Source organism: Schistocerca cancellata, chromosome 12 (genome assembly GCF_023864275.1).
Source record: "Schistocerca cancellata isolate TAMUIC-IGC-003103 chromosome 12, iqSchCanc2.1, whole genome shotgun sequence".
NCBI classification, from domain to species: Eukaryota; Metazoa; Arthropoda; class Insecta; order Orthoptera; family Acrididae; genus Schistocerca; species Schistocerca cancellata.
Window position 1 is genome coordinate 127,793,962 of NC_064637.1, and position 27,188 is coordinate 127,821,149.

The window sequence follows — 27,188 nt, forward strand, 5'->3', positions numbered from 1 at the left end:
TGCAGTTTGATCCCCCACTGATGCAAGGATTTTTTTCTTGTCATATATAACAGCTTTCGTCTCCAGCAATTACACGATAATGTGAAAAACTGAGCTGCAATGTTGTTCATAACACATGTTACGCTGCAAGTCCTGCAATAACTGCCCAGTTAAATCAGTTCGAAGGTCAGAGGAAGGCAATGGCACTGTCCGCAACAGCACCATGCCTAGTAAAGCACTGACTTATTCAAACCAACACTCAGGTTGAGGACAGCTTTACTTTTTTAAAACATTAAATCACAGCAAAATCAGATTTAACAACAATTTTAAAAAATAAACAACTACTTTCAGTTTAACAGCATTTTGTAGTCAACTACAATAAATAGGCCGATAACATTCAGGGTTATCATTTTGATACACTTCACTGTTCCTCAGACAATTAGTAGCAAGAGACAGGTTCCTATAAACATGTTCTCACTCATTTATGTTTTCCAGAAAGAGATCAGATATACCTCTTTCACCCCAAATAAGGTTTTCACCGTCGCTCTCACTATCGCTGCAACTGTTACTATCACTGTCACTGTCATCATTTTCTGAACCGCCATCCTGCACATCATCTGCATCTCCAGGACCCGCGTTCTCTTCATTTCCTTCCTCTGCAACTTCCGCATCACTTTCGTGACCTTCCGTGTCGTCAGCCCGTTCTTCCTCTTCAATGTTGCCGTGGATTTCGAGGTCGGGCATCTGCTCTGTCAGCCCTTCCGTGGCTTTAGGGTCACCTCGACACCACTGGATATTTAACTCTCTGAAATAAAAATTGAAACACTCCTGTTACTGTGCTCATGCAAACTACTGAGGTACTTCTATACTGTGATGGTTTGTACAACACTGATAATGAGATATTTTATTTGTGTGTGTTTGGGCTCATATTTAAACAAAAGTTTGAAATGAATCTGAATGAAGGAGACAAAAGAGAAGAACAATAAGAAAGGAGGCAAAAAAATATGGGGGGGGGAGAGAGCAGCAGGTGCAGAGGTAAACGTAAACAGGCAAATGGGGGGGAAGGGGCAGTGAAATACGAACTTGTGAGAAATTATTTTGGGAAGAATGTGTTTTGTTGCAGCAACAGTGAAAGATTGTTGAAGTCCTTCAGAAGCTGTGGGTTTGTTCCTCCCATATGGGTGATATTGGATAATGATACTGCTTCTTTGCAGCTCATTTGTGGGTATGGTTGGAGACTTAGGAGCGTGACTGATACTGCACAGAATATCTGTTTGTTTACTAGGTTTGGGGGTTGTTCCCCTCCATCAAACCTGGGAAAGAACTGATCTGTTGAAGAGAACTGACAGAAAATATTTTCAAAAAGTTCTGATATATTTTCATCCTAATTCTTTAAACAAGTTCAGTATTCTTATTCACATTGAGCAAATAGTAAAGGAAACAAGGGGAAACTTTGAAGGGGAATTCAAGTTCATGAAGAAAAAAATTTTAGGTTTGCCAATTACACTGATTTCCGTCAGACAGAGCAAAGGACTTGGCATAAAAGTTGAATGAAATAGATAATGTCTTCACTTCACAAAATAAGTCCTATGATGGACACCATCAGAAATAAGATAACAGAATGTAGTCCACACAATGCCAAGGGAAGCAGGGAACATATAAAGTAATGTGGTATAACCATGATTTGTCAAGTGAATGTTGCAGAATACATAATATGTGAGTAGGACACAAAGAGAACAGTCACAGAAGTCGAGGTAATGACTTCCAAAGCCCTAGGGAACAATCACTGCCTTTAAGTAGTGACAGGTTAGAGAGAAAGGGGCAGAAAGAAAGGAAAGGAGGATTAAAGTGTGGAAGTTTGAAAAAGAGAAATGCAAAGAAGAATTTTAGTAAACAGTAGTGAGCAACATACCAAGAATGAAATGCATGCAGCAGAGGAGGAATCGGGAAAGTTAAAAAATGATGGAAATGTAGAAAACCGGTGATAAACACTGGAAAGAGACCCTGATGGAATGACAGCAAGTGAGAAAGTTGCAAAGAAAATCAAAGCATTCTACATGTGTTATTTGGAGAAGACAGAGGAATGAGAAAAGGCATACACTGAGAAGATGGTGGCTACAAGTGACAGCAGGAGAGAAGAGGAAATGGATGAAGAGTGGACGAAAACTAAGGAAGAGGACAATGCAGGGTGTAAGAAGATCCTCTACGGTATGGTTAAAGCTAAGAAAAAAAAGCATGTTGGAAGATGTCAAATGATCAATAAAGAAGTAAAGGTAGTTTTAGTTAGTAATGTACAGGGAATCACAGATATGTGGATGGGATATTTTCAAGTGTTACTAAATGGCAATGGAAATATGGAAGAGGAAAGTGAGGAGCAGAGAATGTAGAGGATCTGGAGATGGACTTAACTGTCTTTATCATGTCCACTACTGCTGTCAAAGAAAGGATAAAAAGCGTTCTTGCCCAAGGAAGTAATTGTAGAGGTGGTGAGACCAGCTAATACTGTGACAACAGTATGGAAAGAAATGGCACCTGAAGGTTGAAAAAAGGACACCTTAGTACTAATTTTTAAGAAGGGTTGCAGCAGACTCACAATTATAGGGCACGTAGTATGATGCATCGTGCTACTAAATTATTTGAAATGATTCTGGAAAAGTGCAGTAGATAAGAGGAGCACAGAGAATCAGTGACTAGATCAGGAAGGCCGACTGTGGATTCAAGAGCTCCAAGACAAACTACAAGTATTGTAAGGACTTAACAATGGTTTTCCTACACATTGAGAATATGTAAGAAAGTGTGAAAGATAGCAAGATGCCTGAAACCCTTAAAAAGGGGAAGAAGAAGAAGAGTGGGGGGGGAATTAGGAGCCTGATTACAAGAAGAATTGGGGGGGGGGGGGGGAGGATTAGAAGAAGAATGAAGTGTACGAAGAAAATGTGAGCTGGGTAAAAATAGGAGGAGAAGAGACAGCCTGGTTTGAACAGAAAAATGACCTGAAGCAAGGAAGTGCACTATCCCCTCTACTTTCTATCACCATTATGGATAACAATGACAGGTGTACTTCTACAAATAGGAGATGAAAAGAAGAAGTCAGTGGTATTTGAAGACAATTTAATGGTGTGGAGAAATGGAGGAGGAGAGGTGCAAGAAAGGCTAAGTATACTTTAACACAGAAAAAAAGATGCACAACCAAAGTATTTCTGAATGGGACAGAAATCTGTCAATGTAATTTATGTGTACAGACAAATAAATGATAACAATTTCAATTTCAGAAAAATTGGATGGTTCATTCCAGAGAAAGAGCTCCACAAACTGAGCATATCAGTAACACCTTTGTCTTCTTCTGGCCCTTGTGTAAGCACATGTGCAACTTGGCATTGATTGTAGGGATGTTGGACACCCTCCCTCGGGACATCATGACAAATTCTGTCAACTGCTATGTTAGATCGCCATATCCCGGGCTGGCTGGAGGGCCCTGCCCATAATGCTCCAAACATTCTCACTTGGGGAGGGATCCGACTACCTTCTTGACAAAGGTACGGCTTGAAAATCACGAAGACATCAGTAGAAACTCTCCCCGCGTGTCTTGCTGAAATGCAAGCCTAGTACAGCTTGCCACGAAGAGCAATAGAACAGGGCGTAGAATATTGTCGATGTACCACTATGCTGTAAGGGTGCCACACTTAACAACCGAAGGGTCCTATGCTTGACAACAAAAGATTCCTGCTATGAAAAGAAATGGCACCCCAAACCAGCACTCCAGGCCATAAGGCACGCGACAGTCGGGTCGGTAGCCCACCGTCATCTGGGGCATCTCCAGCCTGAAATCTTATCGACTGGTTTAGACTTGTCTTCAGTTCTAAGTCCCACTTTGAACAGTGTCTCGATGACCTGCGAAAACGTGTCTCGAGATGCCCCAGAGAGTGGTAGGATACCAACACGACTATTGCTTGCAGGACGGCCCGACAACCGGGAGTGACGGTCTGGGGTGCCATTTCTTTTCATAGCAGGACAACTTTGGTTGTCATTCGTGGCATCATCATGGTATGGCAGTACACTGAATATTCGATGTCCCATTTTGTTGCCCTTCATTGCAAGCCATCCTGGGCTTACATTTCAGCAAGATAATGCCCACCCAAACACAATGGGAATTTCTACTGCTTGTCTTCATGCTTGCCAAACCCTACCTTGGCCAACATCATCATTGGCTCTCTCCTCAAGTGTGAACAGCTGGAGCATACAGACAGGACTGTCCAACCAGCTCAGGATTTGATAATCTAATGTGCCACTTGGCCAGAATTTGGCACGATCTCTCCTCATGATTACATCTGACAACTATACATCAATGCCAGGCCAAGTAACTGCTTCCACAAGGACCAGAGGTTGACCAATGTCTTACTGACTTGCTTAATTTCTGAAACTGCAATCGTTTGTTTTATCTTTGACTTGTTCAGTATCACACATATATTAGGATTTCTTGGATCAATTAAATAAAACATAATGTAGACAATCATGTGGTTTGAACATTGCTCTTGTAACCATGGTCAGTTTTCTGATGTTGGAGTTGTCACTAACAGCCCCTGGATTGGTTCCTCATTGCTGAAGTAATAGTTCCCTCCTCAGAATAGAAAGGGGAATTGTTTGGGGAAGGTGAGAATTAGGGCAGTTCACTCAAAACCCAATATCAAAACAACTCAACTCACTGTTTCTGAGGTTAAGGATAAAATTTATCTGACTTATTAGGATATTTGGATTTCTTGGATCAATACAGTACAGAGTGTTATGGGGTTAGAACATCTAGTCATTATCAGTTTTCCAATCTATGAGCTATCACTTACGAATAGGTCTTGGATTGGTTCCTCAGTGCTACAGTAATAGTTCGCACTTCAGAACAGAGGGGGAATCATTTGTGGAATGTGAGAATAAGACATTTCATTCAGAACCCAGCATCAAAGGAACTCATCTTTCATAGGATGAGGGGAGAGATGGTTTTGCTAAACTTAAAACAGTTGGTTCCCTCTCATTTTGCAGTTTTATTAACCTTGCTTCTTTCTTTTTTAATTGTCTCCTAACTAGCTCTAGCTTCACCCTGAGGAACAAACTACTGTTAGTTCCAAAAGCTAGCATACTGTCATTTTTAATATGTGCCTACTGGCAGCACTGAACTTTCAATTCCTCAAGATATGTTGTAGCTAAAAAGTCCATCATAATTTTAGAATGAATTTTCCTTCTGATATGCATACGAGGTATGGCATTTAAAACCTTTTTGGAAATATCTATATTGGAAAGACACCTATTTAAATTTTTTTCACTTAATGATAAATGCCACTAACTGTCCAAAATCAAAACAGGTTACAAACTATTGATAAATTATATCACAAGCGATACACATCAGATTAGTGTGAAAGGAGGTGCAGTTATTCTTAGCTCTTAAATGAGAAACTTTTTTAATGGCGAAAACAATGATTCTCCAGAATATAATACATTCGTTTGTCCACACTGGTCTACTTTCTAGCACAGATGTCACTGAAATGGAAAGCAGTTGGAACAATTCATTGGTCTGTTCATCAATGAATCTAACTACTTTCTGTGTTCGCCAGGAACTATGTGGGCATAGTAGTATTTTGCTTCCTTCAAGATGATTTTTTTTTTAATGCGAGTCCTCTTGCCTCTCACCAGTTCTGAGACTTGCTTATCATTTTCCAACACTTTTTAACCCCTTCGACATTGGTTGATTACAGAGCCGTCCGCAAAAAAAAAAGAGAGGCAATGTCCTGACTCACTAACTCATCACTGCCCATTCCAAATCACTAAGGGCAGAAACTTCAAACTTTTACTGCAGGCATCATTTAAGACGGACTTTTACGAAATTCCACCCCTAAGGGAGTGAAATAGGGAATGAAAAGTTTCCTAAATTATTTCAGTATGAAAGTATTTTCAAAGCTAAATCAATGAAAATTTGTATTTAATTTCTGTTAGAAATAAAAAATACAAAATTCACTGTTTTTCTGTTTTTGGAAAGGAAGTCCCTAAAGAGGTGAAATGGATGAAAATTTAAGAAAATATTCCTTTATATTAATTTTAAAGCTATGAAAATTGGCATTTCACTTGTCAGTTAAATATAAAGACGTGTGTTAGGAGGTTAAAGTTTCTATGGAAATATCATCACAAGAACACACAACACAATTAACAAACACCTTGGACTTGGAGTGAGGTGCTGCTAGAAGTAAAGACGTCACAACAGGTTGCGAGTCGTGCTCAGGTAGCTCAGTCGGTAGAGCACTTGCCTTTCACCGGCAAAGGTCCCAAGTTTGTCTTCAGTCCAGCACACAGTTTTAATCTGCCAGGAAGTTTCACCTCTGACTCAAGCCATCACAACTGCTTTTTGGTCAGAAGTACATTCAGAAAAGACCATGCTTCTGTCGCTTTAGTGTGAAAGTTTAGAAGGCATTGCAATTTGTAAACATAAAAATTTGATTAAAGAAAAACATCTGTGCAGACCATACACACTGCACCAGCAAAGCAGCATGTGTTAAGCTAGGCTTCAATGAAAAAAAATGGGGTTCCTATTTAAGATTTCAAAGTTGACTCCACTCTCACCCCCTGGGTTGGGGTGGGAGGAGTCTAGCATGGTGTCATTGGATCTCCCCCGCAGAGAGAAACAACTTATCATAACCCTTTTTTAAATCCTATATGTAGTTTTCCAGATATTTCCAAAAGCAGTGTTAAATACATCATCCTGTATAAATACTTTAAGCTCTTTTCTTACCTTAGATTGACAAGCTTGCCAGGAAACTTATCAAATGGGACTCCAGTAACAAGGGAATAGTTGAGTGTAAGGCAGCGCAAACCAGACAATTCGAGAATGCTGCTCAGACCTGGCTGCAGCTTTGGAAACTCCATTTCTTCCATGGACAATGTGTGAAGATGCGGTAGCCTGGCGAGGCAAGGTATCACGTCCCCACCAAGGCCTTTGCAACACGATAAGTCCAGTCTGGAACAAACCACAAATGTGTTATTGTTTACCCAGAAAGAGGTGGAAAAAGCAAATTTAATAAATTTTATCCTTATGATGAACGGCATCTGTGAAATAGACCATCTTTAATATAAAGCAAGATAAAATAAGTATCTCTAAGAAAAAGTTGCACAAATAAATCACAATCTAATATAGATAGAAAGGGGGGGGGGGGGCGCACATGGTGGATACTTAGGAAGCAACACCACAGCCACAAAAAAATGTCACAAAAGCAATACTTATACATGGTGTCTCAAAAGAAAGTTTATATCCAATGTGTCAAAATAAAATGAGGTTGAAGTCTATTGATAAAATCTATTGATAAAATCCTTTAAATACAATCCAGCACGACTATGGAACTCATTTAAACGATGAACAAAATTTTGCACGACAGCGCAGCATGTAAACACTGGGATCGCTGCCACTTTGCTATGGATATTTTATTTCAATTGCGAAAGTCCATGGAACTCTTATCTGGATTGCATGGGGCCAATTTATGTCACACCTCCTGGATATTAATTTGCCATGGAAAATTTCATGAATTTGCAGTACAGTCTGGATGTGTGTGTTGTGGCTCTGTCTTGCTGAAACCATGTTCATTGGTTACCACCAGGGAAACTTTATCAATTCAGGCACCAAAAAGTCACTTGTCACTATGTTCTGAATTCAATGTAACTGCAGGACCAGTCTTGTCCTTGGGAAAGTATGATCCAATTATTCCTCAAGCCGATATTACAGTTGATACAATAACTTTGTATGAATGCTCATACTTGAGTTTACGATTCACTGCACTCTAGTAGCGGCAATTTTGCTTTACTGACGTGACTGTTCAGGTGAAACTGACCCTTGTCTGAAAACAAGATGTTTGAAGGACACTCAAACAGCCTACAGCTGGCATCCTGAGGCTTTAATTCCTGCACCAATTGGATTTTGTATGCGTGTAGTTTAAAGTATTTTTGCAGAATTTAGTGCAGTGATTGTCTATGCACACTGTAATGTAATTAACTGTTGGAGATAAACTTTATCTCATGCAAAAAGCACGATGCCCACAGTAAAGAGCTAAGGTAACTTCATTATTTTGCCAGAAAATGTGTAATTTAATTATGAATATTTTCTTTTATGATAAATAATGGATTCGTTTAAGATGTTAAATGTTGTATATTTATATGTATTTATTTACATGTATCTTTGGAGTTTATTAAGGTCAGTAGATCAAAGAATCTGTAATGCAGGAATGTCTGCAACTTCCGGGCACATGTTGGCTAGCCCGCCACTTTGTCGGGATTGGAGGGAGATGGACGTGTTTATGAGACCAGTACAGTATAATGCATTTAGTGTATCAATGTTCATAGTGAAAATGTTGTAGTTACTAAACAAAAAGCACGAATAAATATAATTTTTAACTGAAAGTATTTCGGATCCAGTAGTGTTTATTTCAAACAAGAAGAAAACCCAGGCCGTGCTTGTTGGAGTAATTATTTTGCAGACAAAACTTCGAAAACCCCTAGACAAACGAGATCTGCAGTGTGTAATCTTTCAGCAGCTACTAATAAATAAGTCTTGCTGAAATTGTGCTGGAACTACTAGTATTGTTCTCATTCAAAGACACGTGGTGAGAGTGTGGTCCTACCACAATACACCACGTAAGATATCAAATTGTTCAGTTGTGAAGAAACTGAGATAGACAACAACCAGTACAACACTTACAACTGGAGAGGTCAGGATCATTACAGACATGCCTATTTACTCTCTCACCCACTTTTTATGATCTTTGTCACCCCAATGTTGGTCTGGCCAGTGTTCAATCAGTCTCCTCAAATGTTTTGAGCTATTTTCAGATAAGGGGAACCCCTCGAGCAATATTTACATTGAGCAATCCACGATCACTGCAAAATTTCCTCCATATTATAGTCTAGTTGCCCAATCAGTTTTTATTAAATTGTCGCGCGTGCGTTTTTATTACATTGTCGTGCGCACGCGCCCACACACACACACACACACACACACACACACACACACACACACACAGTGCAGCCCACTTCTGATAGGTGCTCCATATTGATTTATTGATGACATCTTCATGATCTGGACTCACAGTGAAGAACAACTCCAGAATTTCCTCTCCAACCTCAACTCCTTTGGTTCCATTAGATTCACCTGGTCCTACTCCAAATCCCATGCCACTTTCCTTGACATTTACCTCCATTTGTCCAATGGCCAGGTTCACAAGTCCGTCCACAAGCAACAGTACCTCCATTATGACAGCTGCCACCCATTCCACATCAAACGGTCCCTTCCCTACAGCCTAGGTCTTCGTAGCAAACGAATCTGCTCCAGTCCGGAATCCACGAACCATTACACCAACAACCTGAAAACAGCTTTCGCATCCCGCAACTACCCTCCCGACCTGGTACAGAAGCAAATAACCAGAGCCACTTCCTCATCCCCTCAAACCCAGAACCTCCCACAGAAGAACCACAAAAGTGCCCCACTTATGACAGGATACTTTCTGGGACTGGATCAGACTCTGAATGCGACTCTCCAGCAGGGATACGACTTCCACAAATCCTGCTCTGAAATGAGATCCATCCTTCATGAAATCCTCCCCACTCCACCAAGAGTGTCTTTCCGCCATCCACCTAACCTTCGTAACCTCTTAGTTCATCCCTATGAAATCCCCAAACCATCTTCCCTACCCTCTGGCTCCTACCCTTGTAAGTGCCCCCAGTGTAAAACCTGTACCATGCACCCTCCCACCACCACCTACTCCAGTCCTGTAACCCGGAAGGTGTACACGATCAAAGGCAGAGCCACGTGTGAAAGCACCCACGTGATTTACCAACTGACCTGCCTACACTGTGAAGCTTTCTATGTGGGAATGAACAGCAACAAACTGTCCATTTGCATGAATGGACACAGGCAGACAGTGTTTGTTGGTAATGAGGACCACCCTGTGGCTGAACATGCCTTGGTGCACAGCCAGCACATCTTGGCAGTGTTACACCGTCCAGGTTATCTGGATACTTCCCACTAACACCAACCTGTCAGAACTCCGGAGATGGGAACTTGCCCTTCAGTATATCCTCTCTTCTCGTTATCCGCCAGGCCTCAACCTCCGCTAATTTCAAGTTGCCGCTGCTCATACCTCACCTGTCTTTCAACATCTTTGCCTCTGTACTTCCGCCTCGACTGACATCTCTGCCCAAACTCTTTGCCTTTACAAATGTCTGCTTGTGTGTGTGTGTGTGTGTGTGTGTGTGTGTGTGTGTGTGTGTGTGTGGTGTGTGGTGTGTGGTGTGTGGTGTGTGGTGTGTGGTGTGTGGTGTGTGGTGTGTGGTGTGTGGTGTGTGGTGTGTGGTGTGTGGTGTGTGGTGTGTGGTGTGTGGTGTGTGGTGTGTGGTGTGTGGTGTGTGGTGTGTGGTGTGTGGTGTGTGGTGTGTGGTGTGTGGTGTGTGGTGTGTGGTGTGTGGTGTGTGGTGTGTGGTGTGTGTGTGCGCGCACGAGTGTATACCTGTCCCTTTTTTCCCCCTAAGGTAAGTCTTTCCGCTCCTGGAATTGGAACGACTCCTTACCCTATCCCTTAAAACCCACATCCTTTCGTCTTTCTCTCTCCTTCCCTCTTTCCTGATGAAGCAACCGTTGGTTGCGAAAGCTTGAATTTTGTGTGTATGTTTGTGTGTATCAACCTGCCAGTGCTTTCGTCTGGTAAGTCACATCATCTTTGTTTTTAAGTCAATATTTTGTTTGAAAGAAATGAAATTTGACCATCTTTTACAACTTTATGCAATCTCTTAAGACTAATAACAAAAGAGTAATTAGTCATTCAGCCAAAAAAATTTAGGAAAAATCTCGCAAAAATATTTCAAAGTTTGGCTTGCTCTGGTATTAAAGATATGACAAACATGAAACTCGGCATGTACAGGTAGTAACCTAGCACCACAAGTTTATCAAATTTGAATTTTCATTTATACACCATTTTCCAGTACTGAATTAATTATGAGCAAAGTTGATTTTGTATAAAGGTAAAAAATGCAGTATCTTATATCTTATTCAGCAAAAAACAATGTTCTATAAAACTTTACAAACAGTGCTCATTAGAAAGAACATGGTTTTCACTGAAAAATTTTTTTATTATTAAGCATTTTTCATAGATTTTTACACACAAATTATGAATCTACGCCAGTGTCTTGAAGTTCGACTAACTTAATGAATGGTTCTTTTGTGAGCAAACTAACTGATTTTAGGCAAGTAGATGATTCCACAGCAATTTTAAAGAATGAAGCATATCGCAAAAAAATTTCTTCTTTTGATATGATGGATTTTCGAATCCTGTGTTATCAAACATAACCTATAAATTCCCTCCAAGTTTTCTGTTTGATGGACCCATATCACACACAGCTGCCATATCTCACACACATGCTCCCACTTTAGATTCAACTTTATTGCTTGAATCATTTCAGCCAACAAGCCCTTAGAAACAGCTGTCTCAGAGTTAGAATAAATGGACTGCACCATTTTCCTACCCAATTTCTGATGACCACAACTTGAGCATTGTTGATAATCTCCTCTGCATGGTCAAAACATGAATCGCTGTTTACTTTCATTTCACCAAAGCTAAGAACTAAGCCAAATTTAAAAGAACTCAAAATTCCCATGATTGGCAAAGTTTTACAGAAGTTCCAAGTATGGCGCGTACTTCAATGCGAGATTCTTTTAATTATATCCAAAACGAACTTCTGTCACAAAATGTGGCAAAAAACCCAAAGAAATTCTGATCATACATAAAGAACACCAGTGGCGAGACGCAATCAGTACCATCACTGCGCGATAACAATGGGGAAGTCACTGATGACAGTGCCACTAAAGCAGAGTTATTAAACATGGTTTTCCGAAACTCTTTCACCAAAGACGACTAAGTAAATATTCCTGAACTCCAATCAAGAACTGCCAAGATGAGAAACATAGAAGTAGATATCCTCAGTGTAACGAAGCAGCTCAAATCACTTAATAAAGGCAAGGTCTCCGGTCCAGATGGTATACCAGTCAGGTTCCTCTCAGAGTATGCTGATAAAATAGCTCCATATTTAGCAATTCTATACAACCACTCACTCACAGAAAGATTCTGTACCTAAAGATTGGAAAAAATTGCTCAAGTTACACCAATACCCAAAAAGGGAAGTAGGAGTAATCTGCTCAATTACAGGCCTATATCACTAACGTCGATTTGCAGTAGGATTTTGGAACATTTACTGTATTCAAACATTATGAAGTACCTCGAAGAAAACGATTTATTGACACACAGTCAACATGGTTTCAGAAAATATCGTTCTTCTGAAACACAGCTAGCTCTTTATACTCATGAAGTAATAAGTGCTATCAACAGGGGATGTCAAATTGATTCCATATTTTTAGATTTCCAGAAGGCTTTCGACACCGTTCCTCACAAGTGTCTTCTAACCAAACTGCATGCCTACGGAGTAACACCTCAGTTATGAGACTGGATTCGTGATTTCCTGTCAGAAAGGTCACAGTTCATCGTAATAGACGGAAAGTCATCGAGTAAAACAGAAGTAATATCCGGCGTTCCCCAAGGAAGTGTTATAGGCCCTCTATTGTTCCTGATCTATATTAACGACCCTAAATTGAAACAATCACAGATTTTGTGGGTAGAGCAAACCAAAGACTGATTCATTGGCAGAACACTTGGAAGGTGCAACAGGTCTACTAAACAGACTGCTTACACCACGCTTGTCCACCCTATTCTGGAGTATTGCTGTGCAGTGTGGGATCTGCATCAGGTGGGACTGACGGATGACATCGGAAAAGTACAAAGAAGGGCAGCTCATTTTGTACTATTGTCAAATAGGGGAGATAGTGTCACAGACATGATACGTGAATTGGAGTGGCAATCACTAAAACAAAGGCGTTTTTTGTTGTGTCGGGATCCTCTCATGAAATTTCGATCAGCAGTTTTCTCCGATTGCGAAAACATTTTGTTGGCACCCACCTACATAGGAAGAATTGATCATCATGATAAAATAAGGAAAATCAGGGCTCGCACAGAAAAATTTAAGTGCTTGTTTTTCCCCGCATGTGGTTCAAGAGTGGAACGGTAAAGAGACAGCTTGAAGGTGGTTCACTGAACCCTCTGCCAGGCACTTTATTGTGAATAGTAGAGTAATCATCTACATCTACATGACTACTCTGCAATTCACATTTAAGTGCTTGGCAGAGGGTTCATCAAACCACAATCATACTATATCTCTACCATTCCACTCCTGAACAGCGCGTGGGAAAAACGAACACCTAAACCTTTCTGTTCAAGCTCTGATTTCTCTTATTTTAGTTTGATGATCATTGCTACCTATGTAGGTTGGGCTCAACAAAATATTTTCGCATTCGGAAGAGAAAGTTGGCGACTGAAATTTCGTAAATATATCTCGCCGCGACGAAAAACGTCTTTGCTTTAATGACTTCCGTCCCAACTCGCGTATCATATCTGCCACACTCTCTCCCCTACTACGTGATAATACAAAACGAGCTGCCCTTTTTTGCAGCCTTTTGATGTCTTCCGTCAATCCCACCTGGTAAGGAGCCCACACTGCGCAGCAATATTCTAACAGAGGACAAATGAGTGTAGTGTAAGCTGTCTCTTTAGTGGACTTGTTGCATCTTCTGTGTCCTGCCAATGAAACGCAACCTTTGGCTTGCCTTCCCCACAATATTATCTAGGTGGTCATTCGAACTGAAGTTGTTCGTAATTTTAACACCCAGGTACTTAGTTGAATTGACAGCCTTGAGAATTGTACTATTTATCGAGTAATCGAATTCCAACGGATTTCTTTTGGAACTCTTGTGGATCACCTCACACTTTTCGTTATTTAGCGTCAACTGCCACCTGCCACACCATACAGCAATCGTTTCTAAATCGCTTTGCAACCGATACTGGTCTTCGGATGACCTTACTAGACGGTAAATTACAGCATCATCTGCGAACAACCTAAGAGAACTGCTCAGATTGTCACCCAGGTCATTTATATAGATCAGGAACAGCAGAGGTCCCAGGACGCTTCCCTGGGGAACACTGATATCACTTCAGTTTTACTCGATGATTTGCCGTATATTACTACGAACTGCGACCTTCCTGACAGGAAATCACGAATCCAGTCGCACAACTGAGCCGATACCCCATAGGCTTGCAGCTTGATTAGAAGTCGCTTGTGAGGAACGGTGTCAAAAGCTTTCGAAATTCAGAAATACGGAATCAACCAGAGATCCCCTGTCGATAGCGGCCATTACTTCATGCAAATAAAGAGCTAGCTGCGTTGCACAAGAACTATGTTTTCTGAAACCATGCTGATTACGTATCAATAGATCGTTCCCTTTGAGGTGATTCAGGTGATTCAGTTCCATCTCTTACCAATTTATGAGGTATGAATCTCGCAATTGCTGTTGCTACTATATCTTTGAATTTGAGCCACAACTCCTCTACATTTGCATAGTCAGTTCAGAAGGAATGGAGATTGTCTCTTAGGAAGACTTCTAGTGACACTTTATCCGCTTTTTTAAATAAAATTATTTTGCGTTTGTTTCTGGTGGATTTGGAAGAAACGGTATTGAGCCTAGCTACAACGACCTTGTGATCACTAATCCCTGTATCAGTCATGATGCTCTTTATTAGCTCTGGATTGTTTGTGGCTAAGAGGTCAAGTGTGTTTTCGCAACCATTTACAATTCGCGTGGGTTCGTGGACTAACTGCTCGAAATAATTTTCGGAGAAAGCATTTAGGACAATCTCTGAAGATGTTTTCTGCCTACCACCGGTTTTGAACAAGTAGATGTTTCAAATTTTGTGAATAACTGATTGGGTTTTCGAAACACTGAGGCACAAATCAATAAAACCTGGAGGAATACTAATTGCCTGAGTCTTCTTTTAATAGTTAGTTCACTAGGAAGATATTTTGGTATGTCCCTGACAAAAGATAATGCTTAATAAGGTAGGAAACAAAGTTTCAGTCTTTGTAGAATCTTCAGGTAACCAGTTAGTACACCCTCCTTTCATAGTCACTTGTTGACCCTCACAAAAAGCCCTGGATCACCCTCTGAACATGTTTTGATTTTAGTAAATTGGCATTTTTTTGTGTACGGTCTTACTTTTGTTTCCTTAATTTCTAATTGCCGCATTAACATCAGTATGTTTTCACAGTTAATATTTTGGCTAGTAGTAATTTCTTCATTAGCTGGTAATATATTTACCTGTAAAATATTTTCTACTTCTTTATGGTAGCTTCATTTTTGTGCCAGAATATCTCTTATTATTAGGCCATCTGTCATCTACTTCCATTTCAGAGGAATGTTAAACTCTTCACTTTTCAAACCCTTTTCATAATCCTAATCGGTAAAATGTGTTGAGCAAACATGCTTTTTCAACTGAATACTGATCTGCACATTTACAAGCACTTATTTTCATTTCGTCTTGTTTTTAGGAAATATATGAAACTTAATTTCTAACATACCTGTCTCTTACAGTTGAGTAAACTGGTACTCATGCAACAAAACTATTTTTCACTTAAAAACCTAGACTAAAAAATCTCAATACTTGGTAATTATTGCATAACTCTGTACTCAAGCGCAAGTCTAACAAAAATCCACACTGGGATAACCTCATCTTTGTATAAATCTACATCTACATTTATACTCCGCAAGCCACCCAATGGTGTGTGGCAGAGGGCACTTTACGTTCCACTGTCATTACCTCCCTTTCCTGTTCCAGTCGCGTATGGTTCGCGGGAAGAACGACTGTCTGAAAGCCTCTGTGCGCGCTCTAATCTCTCTAATTTTACATTCGTGATCTCCTCGGGAGGTATAAGTAGGGGGAAGCAATATATTCGATACCTCATCCAGAAACGCACCCTCTCGAAACCTGACGAGCAAGCTACACCACGATGCAGAGCGCGTCTCTTGCAGAGTCTGCCACTTGAGTTTGCCAAACATCTCCGTAACGCTATGACGGTTACCAAATAACCCTGTGACGATACGCGCCGCTCTTCTTTGGATCTTCTCTATCTCCTCCATCAACCCGATCTGGTACGGATCCCACACTGATGAGCAATACTCAAGTATAGGTCGAACGAGTGTTTTATAAGCTACCCTCTTTGTTGATGGACTACATTTTCTAAGGACTCTCCCAATGAATCTCAACCTGGTACCCGCCTTACCAACAATTAATTTTATATGATCATTCCACTTCAAATCGTTCCGCACGCATACTCCCAGATATTTACAGAAGTAACTGCTACCAGTGTTTGTTCCGCTATCATATAATCATACAATAAAGGATCCTTCTTTCTATGTATTCGCAATACATTACATTTGTCTATGTTAAGGGTCAGTTGCCACTCCCTGCACCAAGTGCCTATCCTCTGCAGATCTTTCTGCATTTCGCTACAATTTTCTAATGCTGCAACTTCTCTGTATACTACAGCATCATCCGCAAAAAGCCGCATGGAACTTCCGACACTATCTACTAGGTCATTTATACATATTGTGAAAAGCAATGGTCCCATAACACTCCCCTGTGGCACGCCAGAGGTTACTTTAACGTCTGTAGACGTCTCTCCATTGATAACAACATGCTGTGTTCTGTTTTCTAAAAACTCTTCAATCCAGCCACACAGCTGGTCTGATATTCCGTAGGCTCTTATTTTGTTTATCAGGCGACAGTGCGGAACTGTATCGAATGCCTTCCGGAAGTCAAGAAAAATAGCATCTACCTGGGAGCCTGCATCTAATATTTTCTGGGTCTCATGAACAAATAAAGCGAGTTGGGTCTCACACGATCGCTGTTTCCGGAATCCATGTTGATTCCTACATAGTAGATTCTGGGTTTCCAAAAACGACATGATACCCGAGCAAAAAACATGTTCTAAAATTCTACAACAGATCGAGGTCAGAGATATAGGTCTATAGTTTTGCGCATCTGCTCGACGACCCTTCTTGAAGACTGGGACTACCTGTGCTCTTTTCCAATCATTTGGAACCTTCCGTTCCTCTAGAGACTTGCGGTACACGGCTGTTAGAAGGGGGGCAAGTTCTTTCGCGTACTCTGTGTAGAATCTAATTGGTATCCCATCAGGTCCAGTGGACTTTCCTCTGTTGAGTGATTCCAGTTGCTTTTCTATTCCTTTGACACTTATTTCGATGTCAGCCATTTTTTCGTTTGTGCGAGGATTTAGAGAAGGAACTGCAGTGCAGTCTTCCTCTGTGAAACATCTTTGGAAAAAGGTGTTTAGTATTTCAGCTTTACGCGTGTCATCCTCTGTTTCAATGCCTTCATCATCCCGGAGTGTCTGGATATGCTGTTTCGATCCACTTACTGATTTAACGTAAGACCAGAACTTCCTAGGATTTTCTGTCAAGTCGGTACATAGAATTTTACTTTCGAATTCACTGAACGCTTCACGCATAGCCCTCCTTATGCTAACTTTGACATTGTTTAGCTTCTGTTTGTCTGAGAGGTTTTGGCTGCGTTTAAACTTGGAGTGAAGCTCTCTTTGCTTTCGCAGTAGTTTCCTAACTTTGTTGTTGTACCACGGTGGGTTTTTCCCGTCCCTCACAGTTTTACTCGGCACGTACCTGTCTAAAACGCATTTTACAATTGCCTTGAACTTTTTCCATAAACACTCAACATTGTCAGTGTCGGAACAGAAATTTTCGCTTTGATCTGTTAGGTAGTCTGAAATCTGCCTTTTATTACTCTTGCTAAACAGATAAACCTTCCTCCCTTTTTTTATATTCCTATTAACTTCCATATTCAGGGATGCTGCAACAGCCTTATGATCACTGATTCCCTGTTCTGCACATACAGAGTCGAGAAGTTCGGGTCTGTTTGTTACCAGTAGGTCCAAGATGTTATCTCCACGAGTCGGTTCTCTGTTTAATTGCTCGAGGTAATTTTCGGATAGTGCACTCAGTATAATGTCACTCGATGCTCTGTCCCTACCGCCCGTCCTAAACATCTGAAATCTCCACCTAAGACTATAACATACTGAGAAAATTTATGTGAAATGTATTCCAAATTTTCTCTCAGTTGTTCTGCCACTAATGCTGCTGAGTTGGGAGGTCGGTAAAAGGAGCCAATTATTAACCTAGCTCGGTTGTTGAGTGTAACCTCCACCCATAATGATTCACAGGAACTATCCACTTCTACTTCACTACAGGTTAAACTACTACTAACAGCGACGAACACTCCACCACCGGTTGCATGCAATCTATCCTTTCTAAACACCGTCTGTACCTTTGTAAAAATTTCGGCAGAATTTATCTCTGGCTTCAGCCAGAGATAAATTCTATAATTAAAATTATAATAAATTATATAAACGCAATCAGAACAATATGTTATGGGTACTGTGGGATACTGAGTTTGTCGAGTTCACTCCGACGTCACTGGCATGGCTTGCTCCTGCTTGTACACCTTTGTATCCCTACTGTGTATTATTGTATCCATGCTACATACTAGTCTCTTGTGGACACTACTTTTGTGGATACTGGAGCCAGTCATTAACCGACCATAGTCCAACAAGCTGGAAACTGGATCAAAATAAACAAATCTCACTGGAATAGTTTTTCAATCTTAAATATGAAATTGTGCTACCAAGAAGCAACAAACATCCATAAAAACTCCATTACTCAGTTACTTTGTCTGCTCTACAGCGCAAAGTCAAGAAGACAGCTTACATTTCAAGGTGTTGCAGACGGTAGATCTGAGAGAAAGCAGCATCAGACAGCAGCTCGGCACCTCTGACACTCAGTTCTCGCAATGCAGGGCACCCACGGCTGGCAGCAATTATCGTGTCACTGTCCACACCGAAACTTTCTCGTAGATCAAGCAGTCTCAGTTTCGGGAGGCCACCAGCCCTGGAAGACAAGTATGCAGTTTATATTATGGCAGGTTTATTTTTTCCTCGTAATGGGAAAAGTCACAGCTATTTGATATTAAATGCCAATGAAGAGAGAACAGGCCCCCACGACTCACCTTTTTCTACATTCAATACGCAAGTCGGTGAGGCAGGCAGAAATACCACCAACAGAGCATTCAGGTGATTAAGGTTCCTTTACTGAAGGAAGCCTAAGCTAAAGGTCACAATGCATGATCTGTTTCAGACCAAGTGCAGTTGCTGGAACACTAAAACATCTGGTTGGTGGAACCAATTAACAGGCGGGAAGTCAAAGTTTTCAATTAGTCTGCTCCAGCTATAGTCCGATTAAAATGACTCGATAGTTGACATTTGTCACTTGCTGATTTAGTGTTGCCACATTGACTGGAGGGCACCTCTCAGTTACAGGTGACATACAAACATGGTGGGTGACTTCACTAACGCTGTTAATCTGTAACGTGAAGCAATAATGGAAGTGGCCACCATGAGGTACACTGGAAACAGCAGATACTATGTCGACAGCTGATTTTAAGCGACTAATGATTGAACTGCAGCAGAAAATGTATTTTGTGGCCTGAATTTAAATGTGTGTTTGAAGCTAACCACTATCTCATGATGTGGAATGTATCCGAGAAAATGGCAGTCAACAATCTGCAGAAGAACTAAAATCACGATCGCTTTGTTTACAGTGATTAAAGCTAGCCTCTACAAGCAAACTCTAGACAAAAAATTCAGTTTCAGTGCTAAAAGCACACTAATTTCTTACTACCATTGGCTACCTGAAACTATCCTCTCACCGGCTACACAGGCTACTGCGTTACTACAAGGTGAGCACTCCTTGTGGGCACTTTGTTGCCGATAATAGGTGACAGAGGCGGATTCCAAATGAGAAAAGAATGATAGGAAGAGAAATAAGAGCAAATAAACGTCAATACGATGAAAATGGCACGGGAAAAAAAATTTAAACCAATTAACTGCATAAAAATAATGAACTCTTGATTAGATTTTGAAATTAAAAAACTGCAACATTTGACAAGACACAGCCTTATAAGGTGGATGTGGCAACAGCACGACACAGCACATATCTATAAGGATAGTACTGTAAAACACACAACTACTACTTGACAATAGCTGGGGTACAATTAGTAAAATGCACATTCTTAAACCAATTAGCCAGAATCCTGAGTAATTTTATTGAATTGCATTCCCAATAGACTACATATTCATATAAGAAAGGCCTGTGTTATTCAGATAACTTACTTAAATGCCAGAGCAGCTGAGCCGGGTGGTGGTGGATCGATGAGTGAAATCTTAAGTTCCTGCAAATTTTTTAGACTTCCCAGGGCAGTAAATGCCTCCCTCGCCTCATCACGGACGATGTCGAACTCGTAAAGTTGCAGACGTTCCAAGCTGTCGGCGCAGACTGTCAGCAACGGTAGGACACACCTGTGTATCAACGGAAACATGGGTTGTGACGTCTATTTACCTTTTGTCACATTTCAGAGCCCAAATAAACAGAAGACCATATATTTTAACTCTAAGTTAACGGTGCTTATCCTGTACAGAGAGTAATTCCAAATTAATGGTATTTATCATATACAGACAGTAATTTCCTGGATTTTCCCCAGCTTTTACAGTTAAAAACACTTTCCGGGGCAAAAATACACTATACCCCAGCTTACAGTATTTTTTAATGTTAAGTGACAACATACTTTCCCTTGAAACTGCAAAATATATGAATCCTTTGAATGGTAAATGTTTTACACAGATGTAGAACTTCCCAGCACTTCAGGAAACAAGAACCAACAAACAATGTGTTTTGGTACATTGCAGCATCTGAATATTTCTGACAAGCACAATTATAAATTTCACACCTGTGCACCGAGCATTTCGTGGGTTACTTAGCCAAATACATGTTGCATTGAGCACTTCGATTTTTCCACAGAAAAGCCATTTGTGTGTGAATTGTTCAAGAACTTACTTTTTTTGGAGGATTATTATACTTTTTGCCATTGTTATTGCATAATTTGTGGTCTATGAAAGAAAATAATACAAAAACTAACCTTTAAGCTGGGTCTTTTAGTGTGTGTTCCCATTTAAGATATATCAGACACAAATGTGCTAGTAAAAGTTTAAATAATAGCGTAAATGGCTGCTTTTCTGGGCTCCGAATTTTTCTAAGTTTCTGGTTCTCAACATATTGACTTGAATGCTCCGTGATTTAAGAAATTCATTGCACATTCTCGCAAGTAAAATATTTAATCTTGCGTAAAAGGAAACTGACAGTAAAGCTTCCGAAACCACCATTCGCAATATTTTCCTGACACTTGTTAGAAATGTAAACAGTTTTGATTTTGCACTCACTGAAAGCAGTTTGTTACCAAATACTGCATAGTCTCCATTCTAAAACCTCTGACATTTTGCTGTCAGCATATGCTCTAGTGTGCACTGCATTTTGTTGTTGTAAACAGCACATTTTCTTTGCAACTTAAGTTTTATTTTGATGTTATTTTCTCATATGTGTTTTACTGCTGCATTATTATTCTGCAGTAATGGGCTAAAGTAAAATTCTTAGTTAAAGTGTTGATCCTTAGCAGTCAAAATTACAAAAATTTAACAAATCTAAAACAAATATTCCCATGATTCTAAAAAACTCCTAGGCGTTTCCTGGATGCAAAATTCCTGCCTTTTTCCAGTATTCCAGGGGCATATACACCATGCTGTAATTGTAGCATTACAATGTTCAGTTTTAACTATTATGTCATTTTCCATTAAAAAATGGGATCTTTGTTATAACCGCACATTAATTTTCATCAAAAGTACACTAAAAAACATTACTAGATATTAGACATCAACAACGATCAGCTCACACAGTGGGTTCTTTGACAAGTCTCAAAGCCAGTGTGTCTTAGAAAAATGTTTCCTAACCCTGCAGCCAGTGACGAATGATGGCTTCTTTTTTCAGTGTTACACCAAACTAGTAACCCTGGAAATGTTATACATTTTTAAGTAGAGGCAAAAAGAACTGATGGTAGAATATCACTGATGTGGAAGTGTGAAAGTAATGAACCTAGAATGGAGACCTGGGGGACATTTCAAAAACTTCCTGTGTTACAGGTTGTGACTATGCAACCGCTAACTCAAGATGGTATTACTTAAATTTTAAGCAACAGTTCTTCATTGCAACACACCAAAAGCAGTCTAAAAATTATGAAAAGCTGAAGTAGCCAAAAACTGGAGGCAGGAAAAAGTTCTGCTGGGTACTCTTAGAATTGAACTGAGTACAACCTAAAAAATACGGCTCAAACAATGTTACGAGTGGAAGTAACACCGCAAAAAATATGGCAGCTTTCTTAACATTGCCCATGGGAACAAACAGTTTTCTCATAATTTTGTATTTAATAAGTGCCTCGTATACACAAGAATGAAATACACTGACCAAATTCTCGCTACAAGAATCCCTGCAATACTGTGTTATATGAAACGAATGAATGCATTTGAAACACACTTGTGAACTGAAAGTCAACTCTAGAAAGCTATACAATTGTATGAGGAGAGGTAGTAACACTCACCTTTTTCCAACCATTGCCCACTTCATGCGTACAGATTTAAGGGTGTTCCTCTTGGCATTCAGGAAGTACCTCAGATCTTCCATATCAATAGTCATCCACCCAAAGTCAACCTCAGCTAGTCGTGGGCACCCGTCACCCAAAGGTCGCAGCATGGGAGTGTTTTCCGAAAAGTACTCTTCCAGATCCAGCACACGTAGGTGCTGTAAATGAGACACTGCCTCTGAGAATTTCTCAGACTTCAGCAGTTCATTGGATATCCTCAGAGTGTGTATCCTGGAACACTTTTCAACCAAGTTCTTCAGCACCTGGAACCAAACAATCCCCTTACTCTGTACACACCCACAAACAAAGGAATGGGAAACAAAGGAATGGGAAACAAAGAAACACCATTACTGGTAGTTTAAAAATACTTTTTGTCTATTCCAAAGCATATGATCAATTTACAGCAATAGAAGTTGTTAATTACCATGACAGATGTACCAGTCTAGTGAAGGAAAGTTAGTTAGCTAACTATTAGTCATGAGTGCAACCACTTCATCCACAATCGCCAAATTAACTACTTGTCACCTACAGACTCCTGTAAATGACCAAACTATTTGCCAAACTTAAGTAGTTTTGTCAAGTAACTGACAGTTTGCAACTGTTTTGTGTGTGTCACACACAGACCACATCTGACGTGTTAGAAATTTCACTGATAGCTATATTGACAAGATGGCAGACATGTGTTGATGTTTCACTGTGCACTTTAGGAGAGAGAGTTTTTTTACAATTTATCTCACTATCATGAGTTTCCGCAATTTTGGAAACTACAATCTAAGATAAAAACAAAAGAAAAGTAGTGTTGCTTTTCTCCCAGCCATATATTACACAGGAAGATGTTGAGAAGAAAATGAACATCATATGAGGTGCAACCCAAAATACCTAAGAATTTCATTGTAACAGTCAAACCAGTAACAGAACAACATTCTACCACTAGACGTCTTGTGGTACACGTTTTAGCTACTGCGGCACAAAGTTGCGTCACCTTTGGTGGATGCATTTGTGGGTTGTAGTGGTGCATGTCTGAACTGTTTCAGTGCTTCTGCGAATTGTGAAATGGATAATGTGAAGGAGCAACGGGTTTGCATCAATTCCTGTTACATTTGAAGAAAACTACAGCTGAAATCTACCATATGTTGACTATGGCATTTGTTGAGTGTACACCGAGTCAAGCAAGAACATTTCATTTCATTAGTTCAAGTGCTTCAAGGCAGGCTGAGAATCTGTGGAAGATAAACATTCTGGTTGACCGTCTACATGTCCAACATCAGAAATGATCAACTTAAGTGCACAATGTGATTAACAAAGGCTGAAGGCAGAAAATTCATGACATTTGTAAAACTTGGGCTGCCATACGGTACACACCAACAAATTGTATCTGGTGAATCGAACACGAGACGAATTGCAACGAGGTTTGTCTCTCACCTTCTCCGCATTGAGCAACGAAACATCAGGATTCAGATGTGCACTGAGCTTCAATGAAGTTCACTGGGTTATACAAATGTCCTACGTATTGCATTTTGAAGAGAAACTCAAAGTTGTTGTTCTTTTTTTTTTTTTTACAAACATTCGATATGCGAATCACGAGTGACCTGGCAGACATCAATACGGTAATCGAATTCTTGCCATACCCGTCCCAGCATGGCATCATCGACTGTGGCAGTCGCTTCCCGTATTCTCTCCCAGACCTCTGCTTCATCATGTATTACGTGGTAGAGGTGGTACATACACCAGATCATTAATGTGTCCCCACAGAAAAAAGTCACAGTGAGTGAGATATGGTGATCAGTAAGGCCATTTCATGAAACAACTGTCCACTTCTGTAGCACGGCCAATCCCTCGATGCAGCAGCTCCGTGTTCAGGTACCCATGAACTTCACGATTAAAATGGGGTGGAGCCCCATCCTGCTGAAAAAAAGAATGGAGAATCCGACTGCATTTGAGGCATCAGCCATTGCTGCAACACGTCCAAGCAGGAATATCCAGTGACTTCTTATGAATGTCTTTCATATGTGCTCCACATTCACTTCACTCACACTGGGATGTCTGCTTCTCTTTGCCAGGCACAAGCAACCCACCAGAACGAATTTGTTGTGCCAGTGGTACATGGCCACCTTTGTTGGTGTTGGGGGGGAGAGGGGGGGAGAGGGGGGGGAGAGGGGGGGAGAGGGGGGGTAGCCAGTGTTATTTCCCAGTAACATCTGTTGTTTTGGGACTGTACGTTTGGTTTTGGGTACAATTTTTTCCCCAATGTTTTACCTCCTGCTGTGGGCTACACAGATTTTACAATAACAGGTATTTAAATTCTTCATCTATTACCAATTTAAACAGCAAATATGTAGAAAACATTACTATAAAGAATCAAAGGATTTCATCTGAAAATACACACTGGAGAATTTAGAAACCTGTGTTCACTGGCTTTTGACAACACTTCACTGTGAGAGAGCAAATTTTAGGCAGAAGCTAGTTTAGTTCATGTATAAGGTGTGATCAAAAAGTAACGGGAATTTGTTTTTCTTAAAGATTTATTATTTATTGATCATCGTCGTCATTGCCGCCTTCAAAGTAATCCCCTTGATACAATACTCTTGGTAGCGCCTTTTCCAGTCTAGGAAGCACGTCTGGATCTCACTTCTTGTTACAGTGTTCAGCTCCTTCAGCAATTCAATTTTTACCTCATCAATAGTGACAATGTCCTTTCACATCAGGGAAAAAGGTTACACAGGGTCATGCACAGCGAATGCAGTAACTGCGGTAATTTAACAGCTTTGTTTTTTCCCAAAAAATAACAAACAAGCACTGCGTTAGAGGGAACAATATCATGATGTTTGGATGAGTGGTTTTTCCACATTTTTTTCTTTAGATTGCTTCACGCAAATGGCACTTAACTTCCAGGTAGTCGTCTTTGTTGATTGTACGATCATAAGGCAGGAACACTCTATGCACTATACCTTTGTAATTAGAGGAAACAGTGAGAAGAACATTCTAATGTGATTGCCTCTGCTGAATTTTGTAAGTTATGTCTCTTTAGACAGTTTCCACTGGGACTGTGACTTTTGTTCCATGTCATGACCATATATACCAATGTTTTGTCACCTGTTACAGTCTTCTAAAGAAGTTCTGGATCACTGTTGACTTAATTCAGCAATTCCTGGGCAATGTCTATGTGATGTTTCTGCTGTAATTCAATTTCAGAGCAAACTTTGCTGTTACATGTTTCATGCCCAAAACATCCCAAAAAATTGTTTGGCATGAGCCAAAGGATAATCCAACAGCAGCAACCTCTCTAATGGTGATTTGACAATTTTACAGAACCATTTTCTTTCCATCTTCCACATTGTCATCAGTAATTTATGCATTAGGATATCCAGGGTCCTTAGCTTCAATGCCTTCTCAATCCTCTTCATAAAGTACATACCATTCGTAAACTTGAGTATTACAGTAGAATCGTCAAACACCACAGTCAACTTCTTTCTTTCAAGCAAAATTTAATGCAAATTCTTTGATCTATATTATTCAAATATTAATATATGTTAAGTCTGTGAAGTTAAATTCCCGTTACTTTTGATCACACCTTGCATAGTACTTAATGGTAAATATTTAAAAGAAATATGGCAACCTCCAACATAAAGGAGCATCACTTTACAGAATGTTACACTTACGGAGTAGCTGAGCTTCTGTGTGTAATGCAGGCGCAGCTCGGAGAGTCTCTGGCATTTGTTGTAGAGTGCACGGAAGACACCAGATTTGGCACCACGCCGCATGCAAACTTTACGCAAGTTTGGCACATCACAGAAAGTCTGTATTGCCTCTCGGTCAGTCCTGCCACCCTTGCAGGTGTCCGAGTCACAATCACTCCAGCTCCTGTCGCACAACAATATGCTGAAAGCTCATTCCTGAATAGCTACTCAAACATGTGACAAAGTCAACTTCCTTGAGTAACACACTACAGTAGCTTATTTTTTGCTTCTGTAACAAAAGTTACGTACCACTGAACCCACAAGCAGACAGGAATAAACCCTTACCTCTATTAAATGGTGCTATTTGTAGATACAAAAAAGAAAGGGAGTAGCAACACAAACTTCTTAAACAGCCAGTTACTTCACAGCAAAAGAAAGGTTATATGCATAGCTGGGTAACGTTAATCAAAAAGCTAACTTCACTAATCATTAATCCATTACTAAAAAATTAACTTAGTCAAACTTTAAAGCGTTACTTTACAGCAGATTTATTGGAAGTTAAAGTTACTCATTAACTTTTAACAGTAAACTTTATGTGGTGAGTACTGAAATGAGCAAGTGAATAGAACTTATTACTGTTGCTTCGATAAATGTTTTCACTAGGGGTAAGTTTAGGTGGGACATAGAAGATAAATAAAGAAACAGTTTAATCTTTTAGTTTTATAATTATTTAGTAATCAATGTTAAATCACAGGAGAATGAAACCACAGGAGAATCAGCATCTGGCATAATGCGCATATTTCCCTTTATGAACATCACTATGTTGAAATTTTCATCCAAGAGCACAGCTAATTTAGGAGACAAAATGCCTTCGCCCACAGAAAAAAATTCATTCAACTGCAGCGCTATATGGGTATTTTATTTAATAAATCAATTAACTAAATTAAGGCTCTAAGGCTGAGCCCTA

General features: G+C 40.1%; 1 protein-coding gene across 1 annotated transcript in view; it reads right to left on the reverse strand.

Moving 5' to 3' along the window:
* Positions 1-237: 237 nt before the first annotated feature.
* The window catches only part of LOC126109609 (F-box/LRR-repeat protein 7-like), a 44,083-nt gene continuing 17,132 nt past the window's right edge, over positions 238-27,188 (reverse strand). Inside the window, exons 3-8 of the mRNA XM_049914652.1 lie at positions 26,204-26,405; positions 22,503-22,807; positions 20,191-20,376; positions 18,731-18,910; positions 6,749-6,973; positions 238-784 (exon numbers count right to left, since the gene is read on the reverse strand). Coding sequence (XP_049770609.1) covers positions 454-784; positions 6,749-6,973; positions 18,731-18,910; positions 20,191-20,376; positions 22,503-22,807; positions 26,204-26,405 — 1,429 coding nt within the window. The 3' untranslated portion in view covers positions 238-453. The remainder of the gene's footprint in view (positions 785-6,748; positions 6,974-18,730; positions 18,911-20,190; positions 20,377-22,502; positions 22,808-26,203; positions 26,406-27,188) is intronic.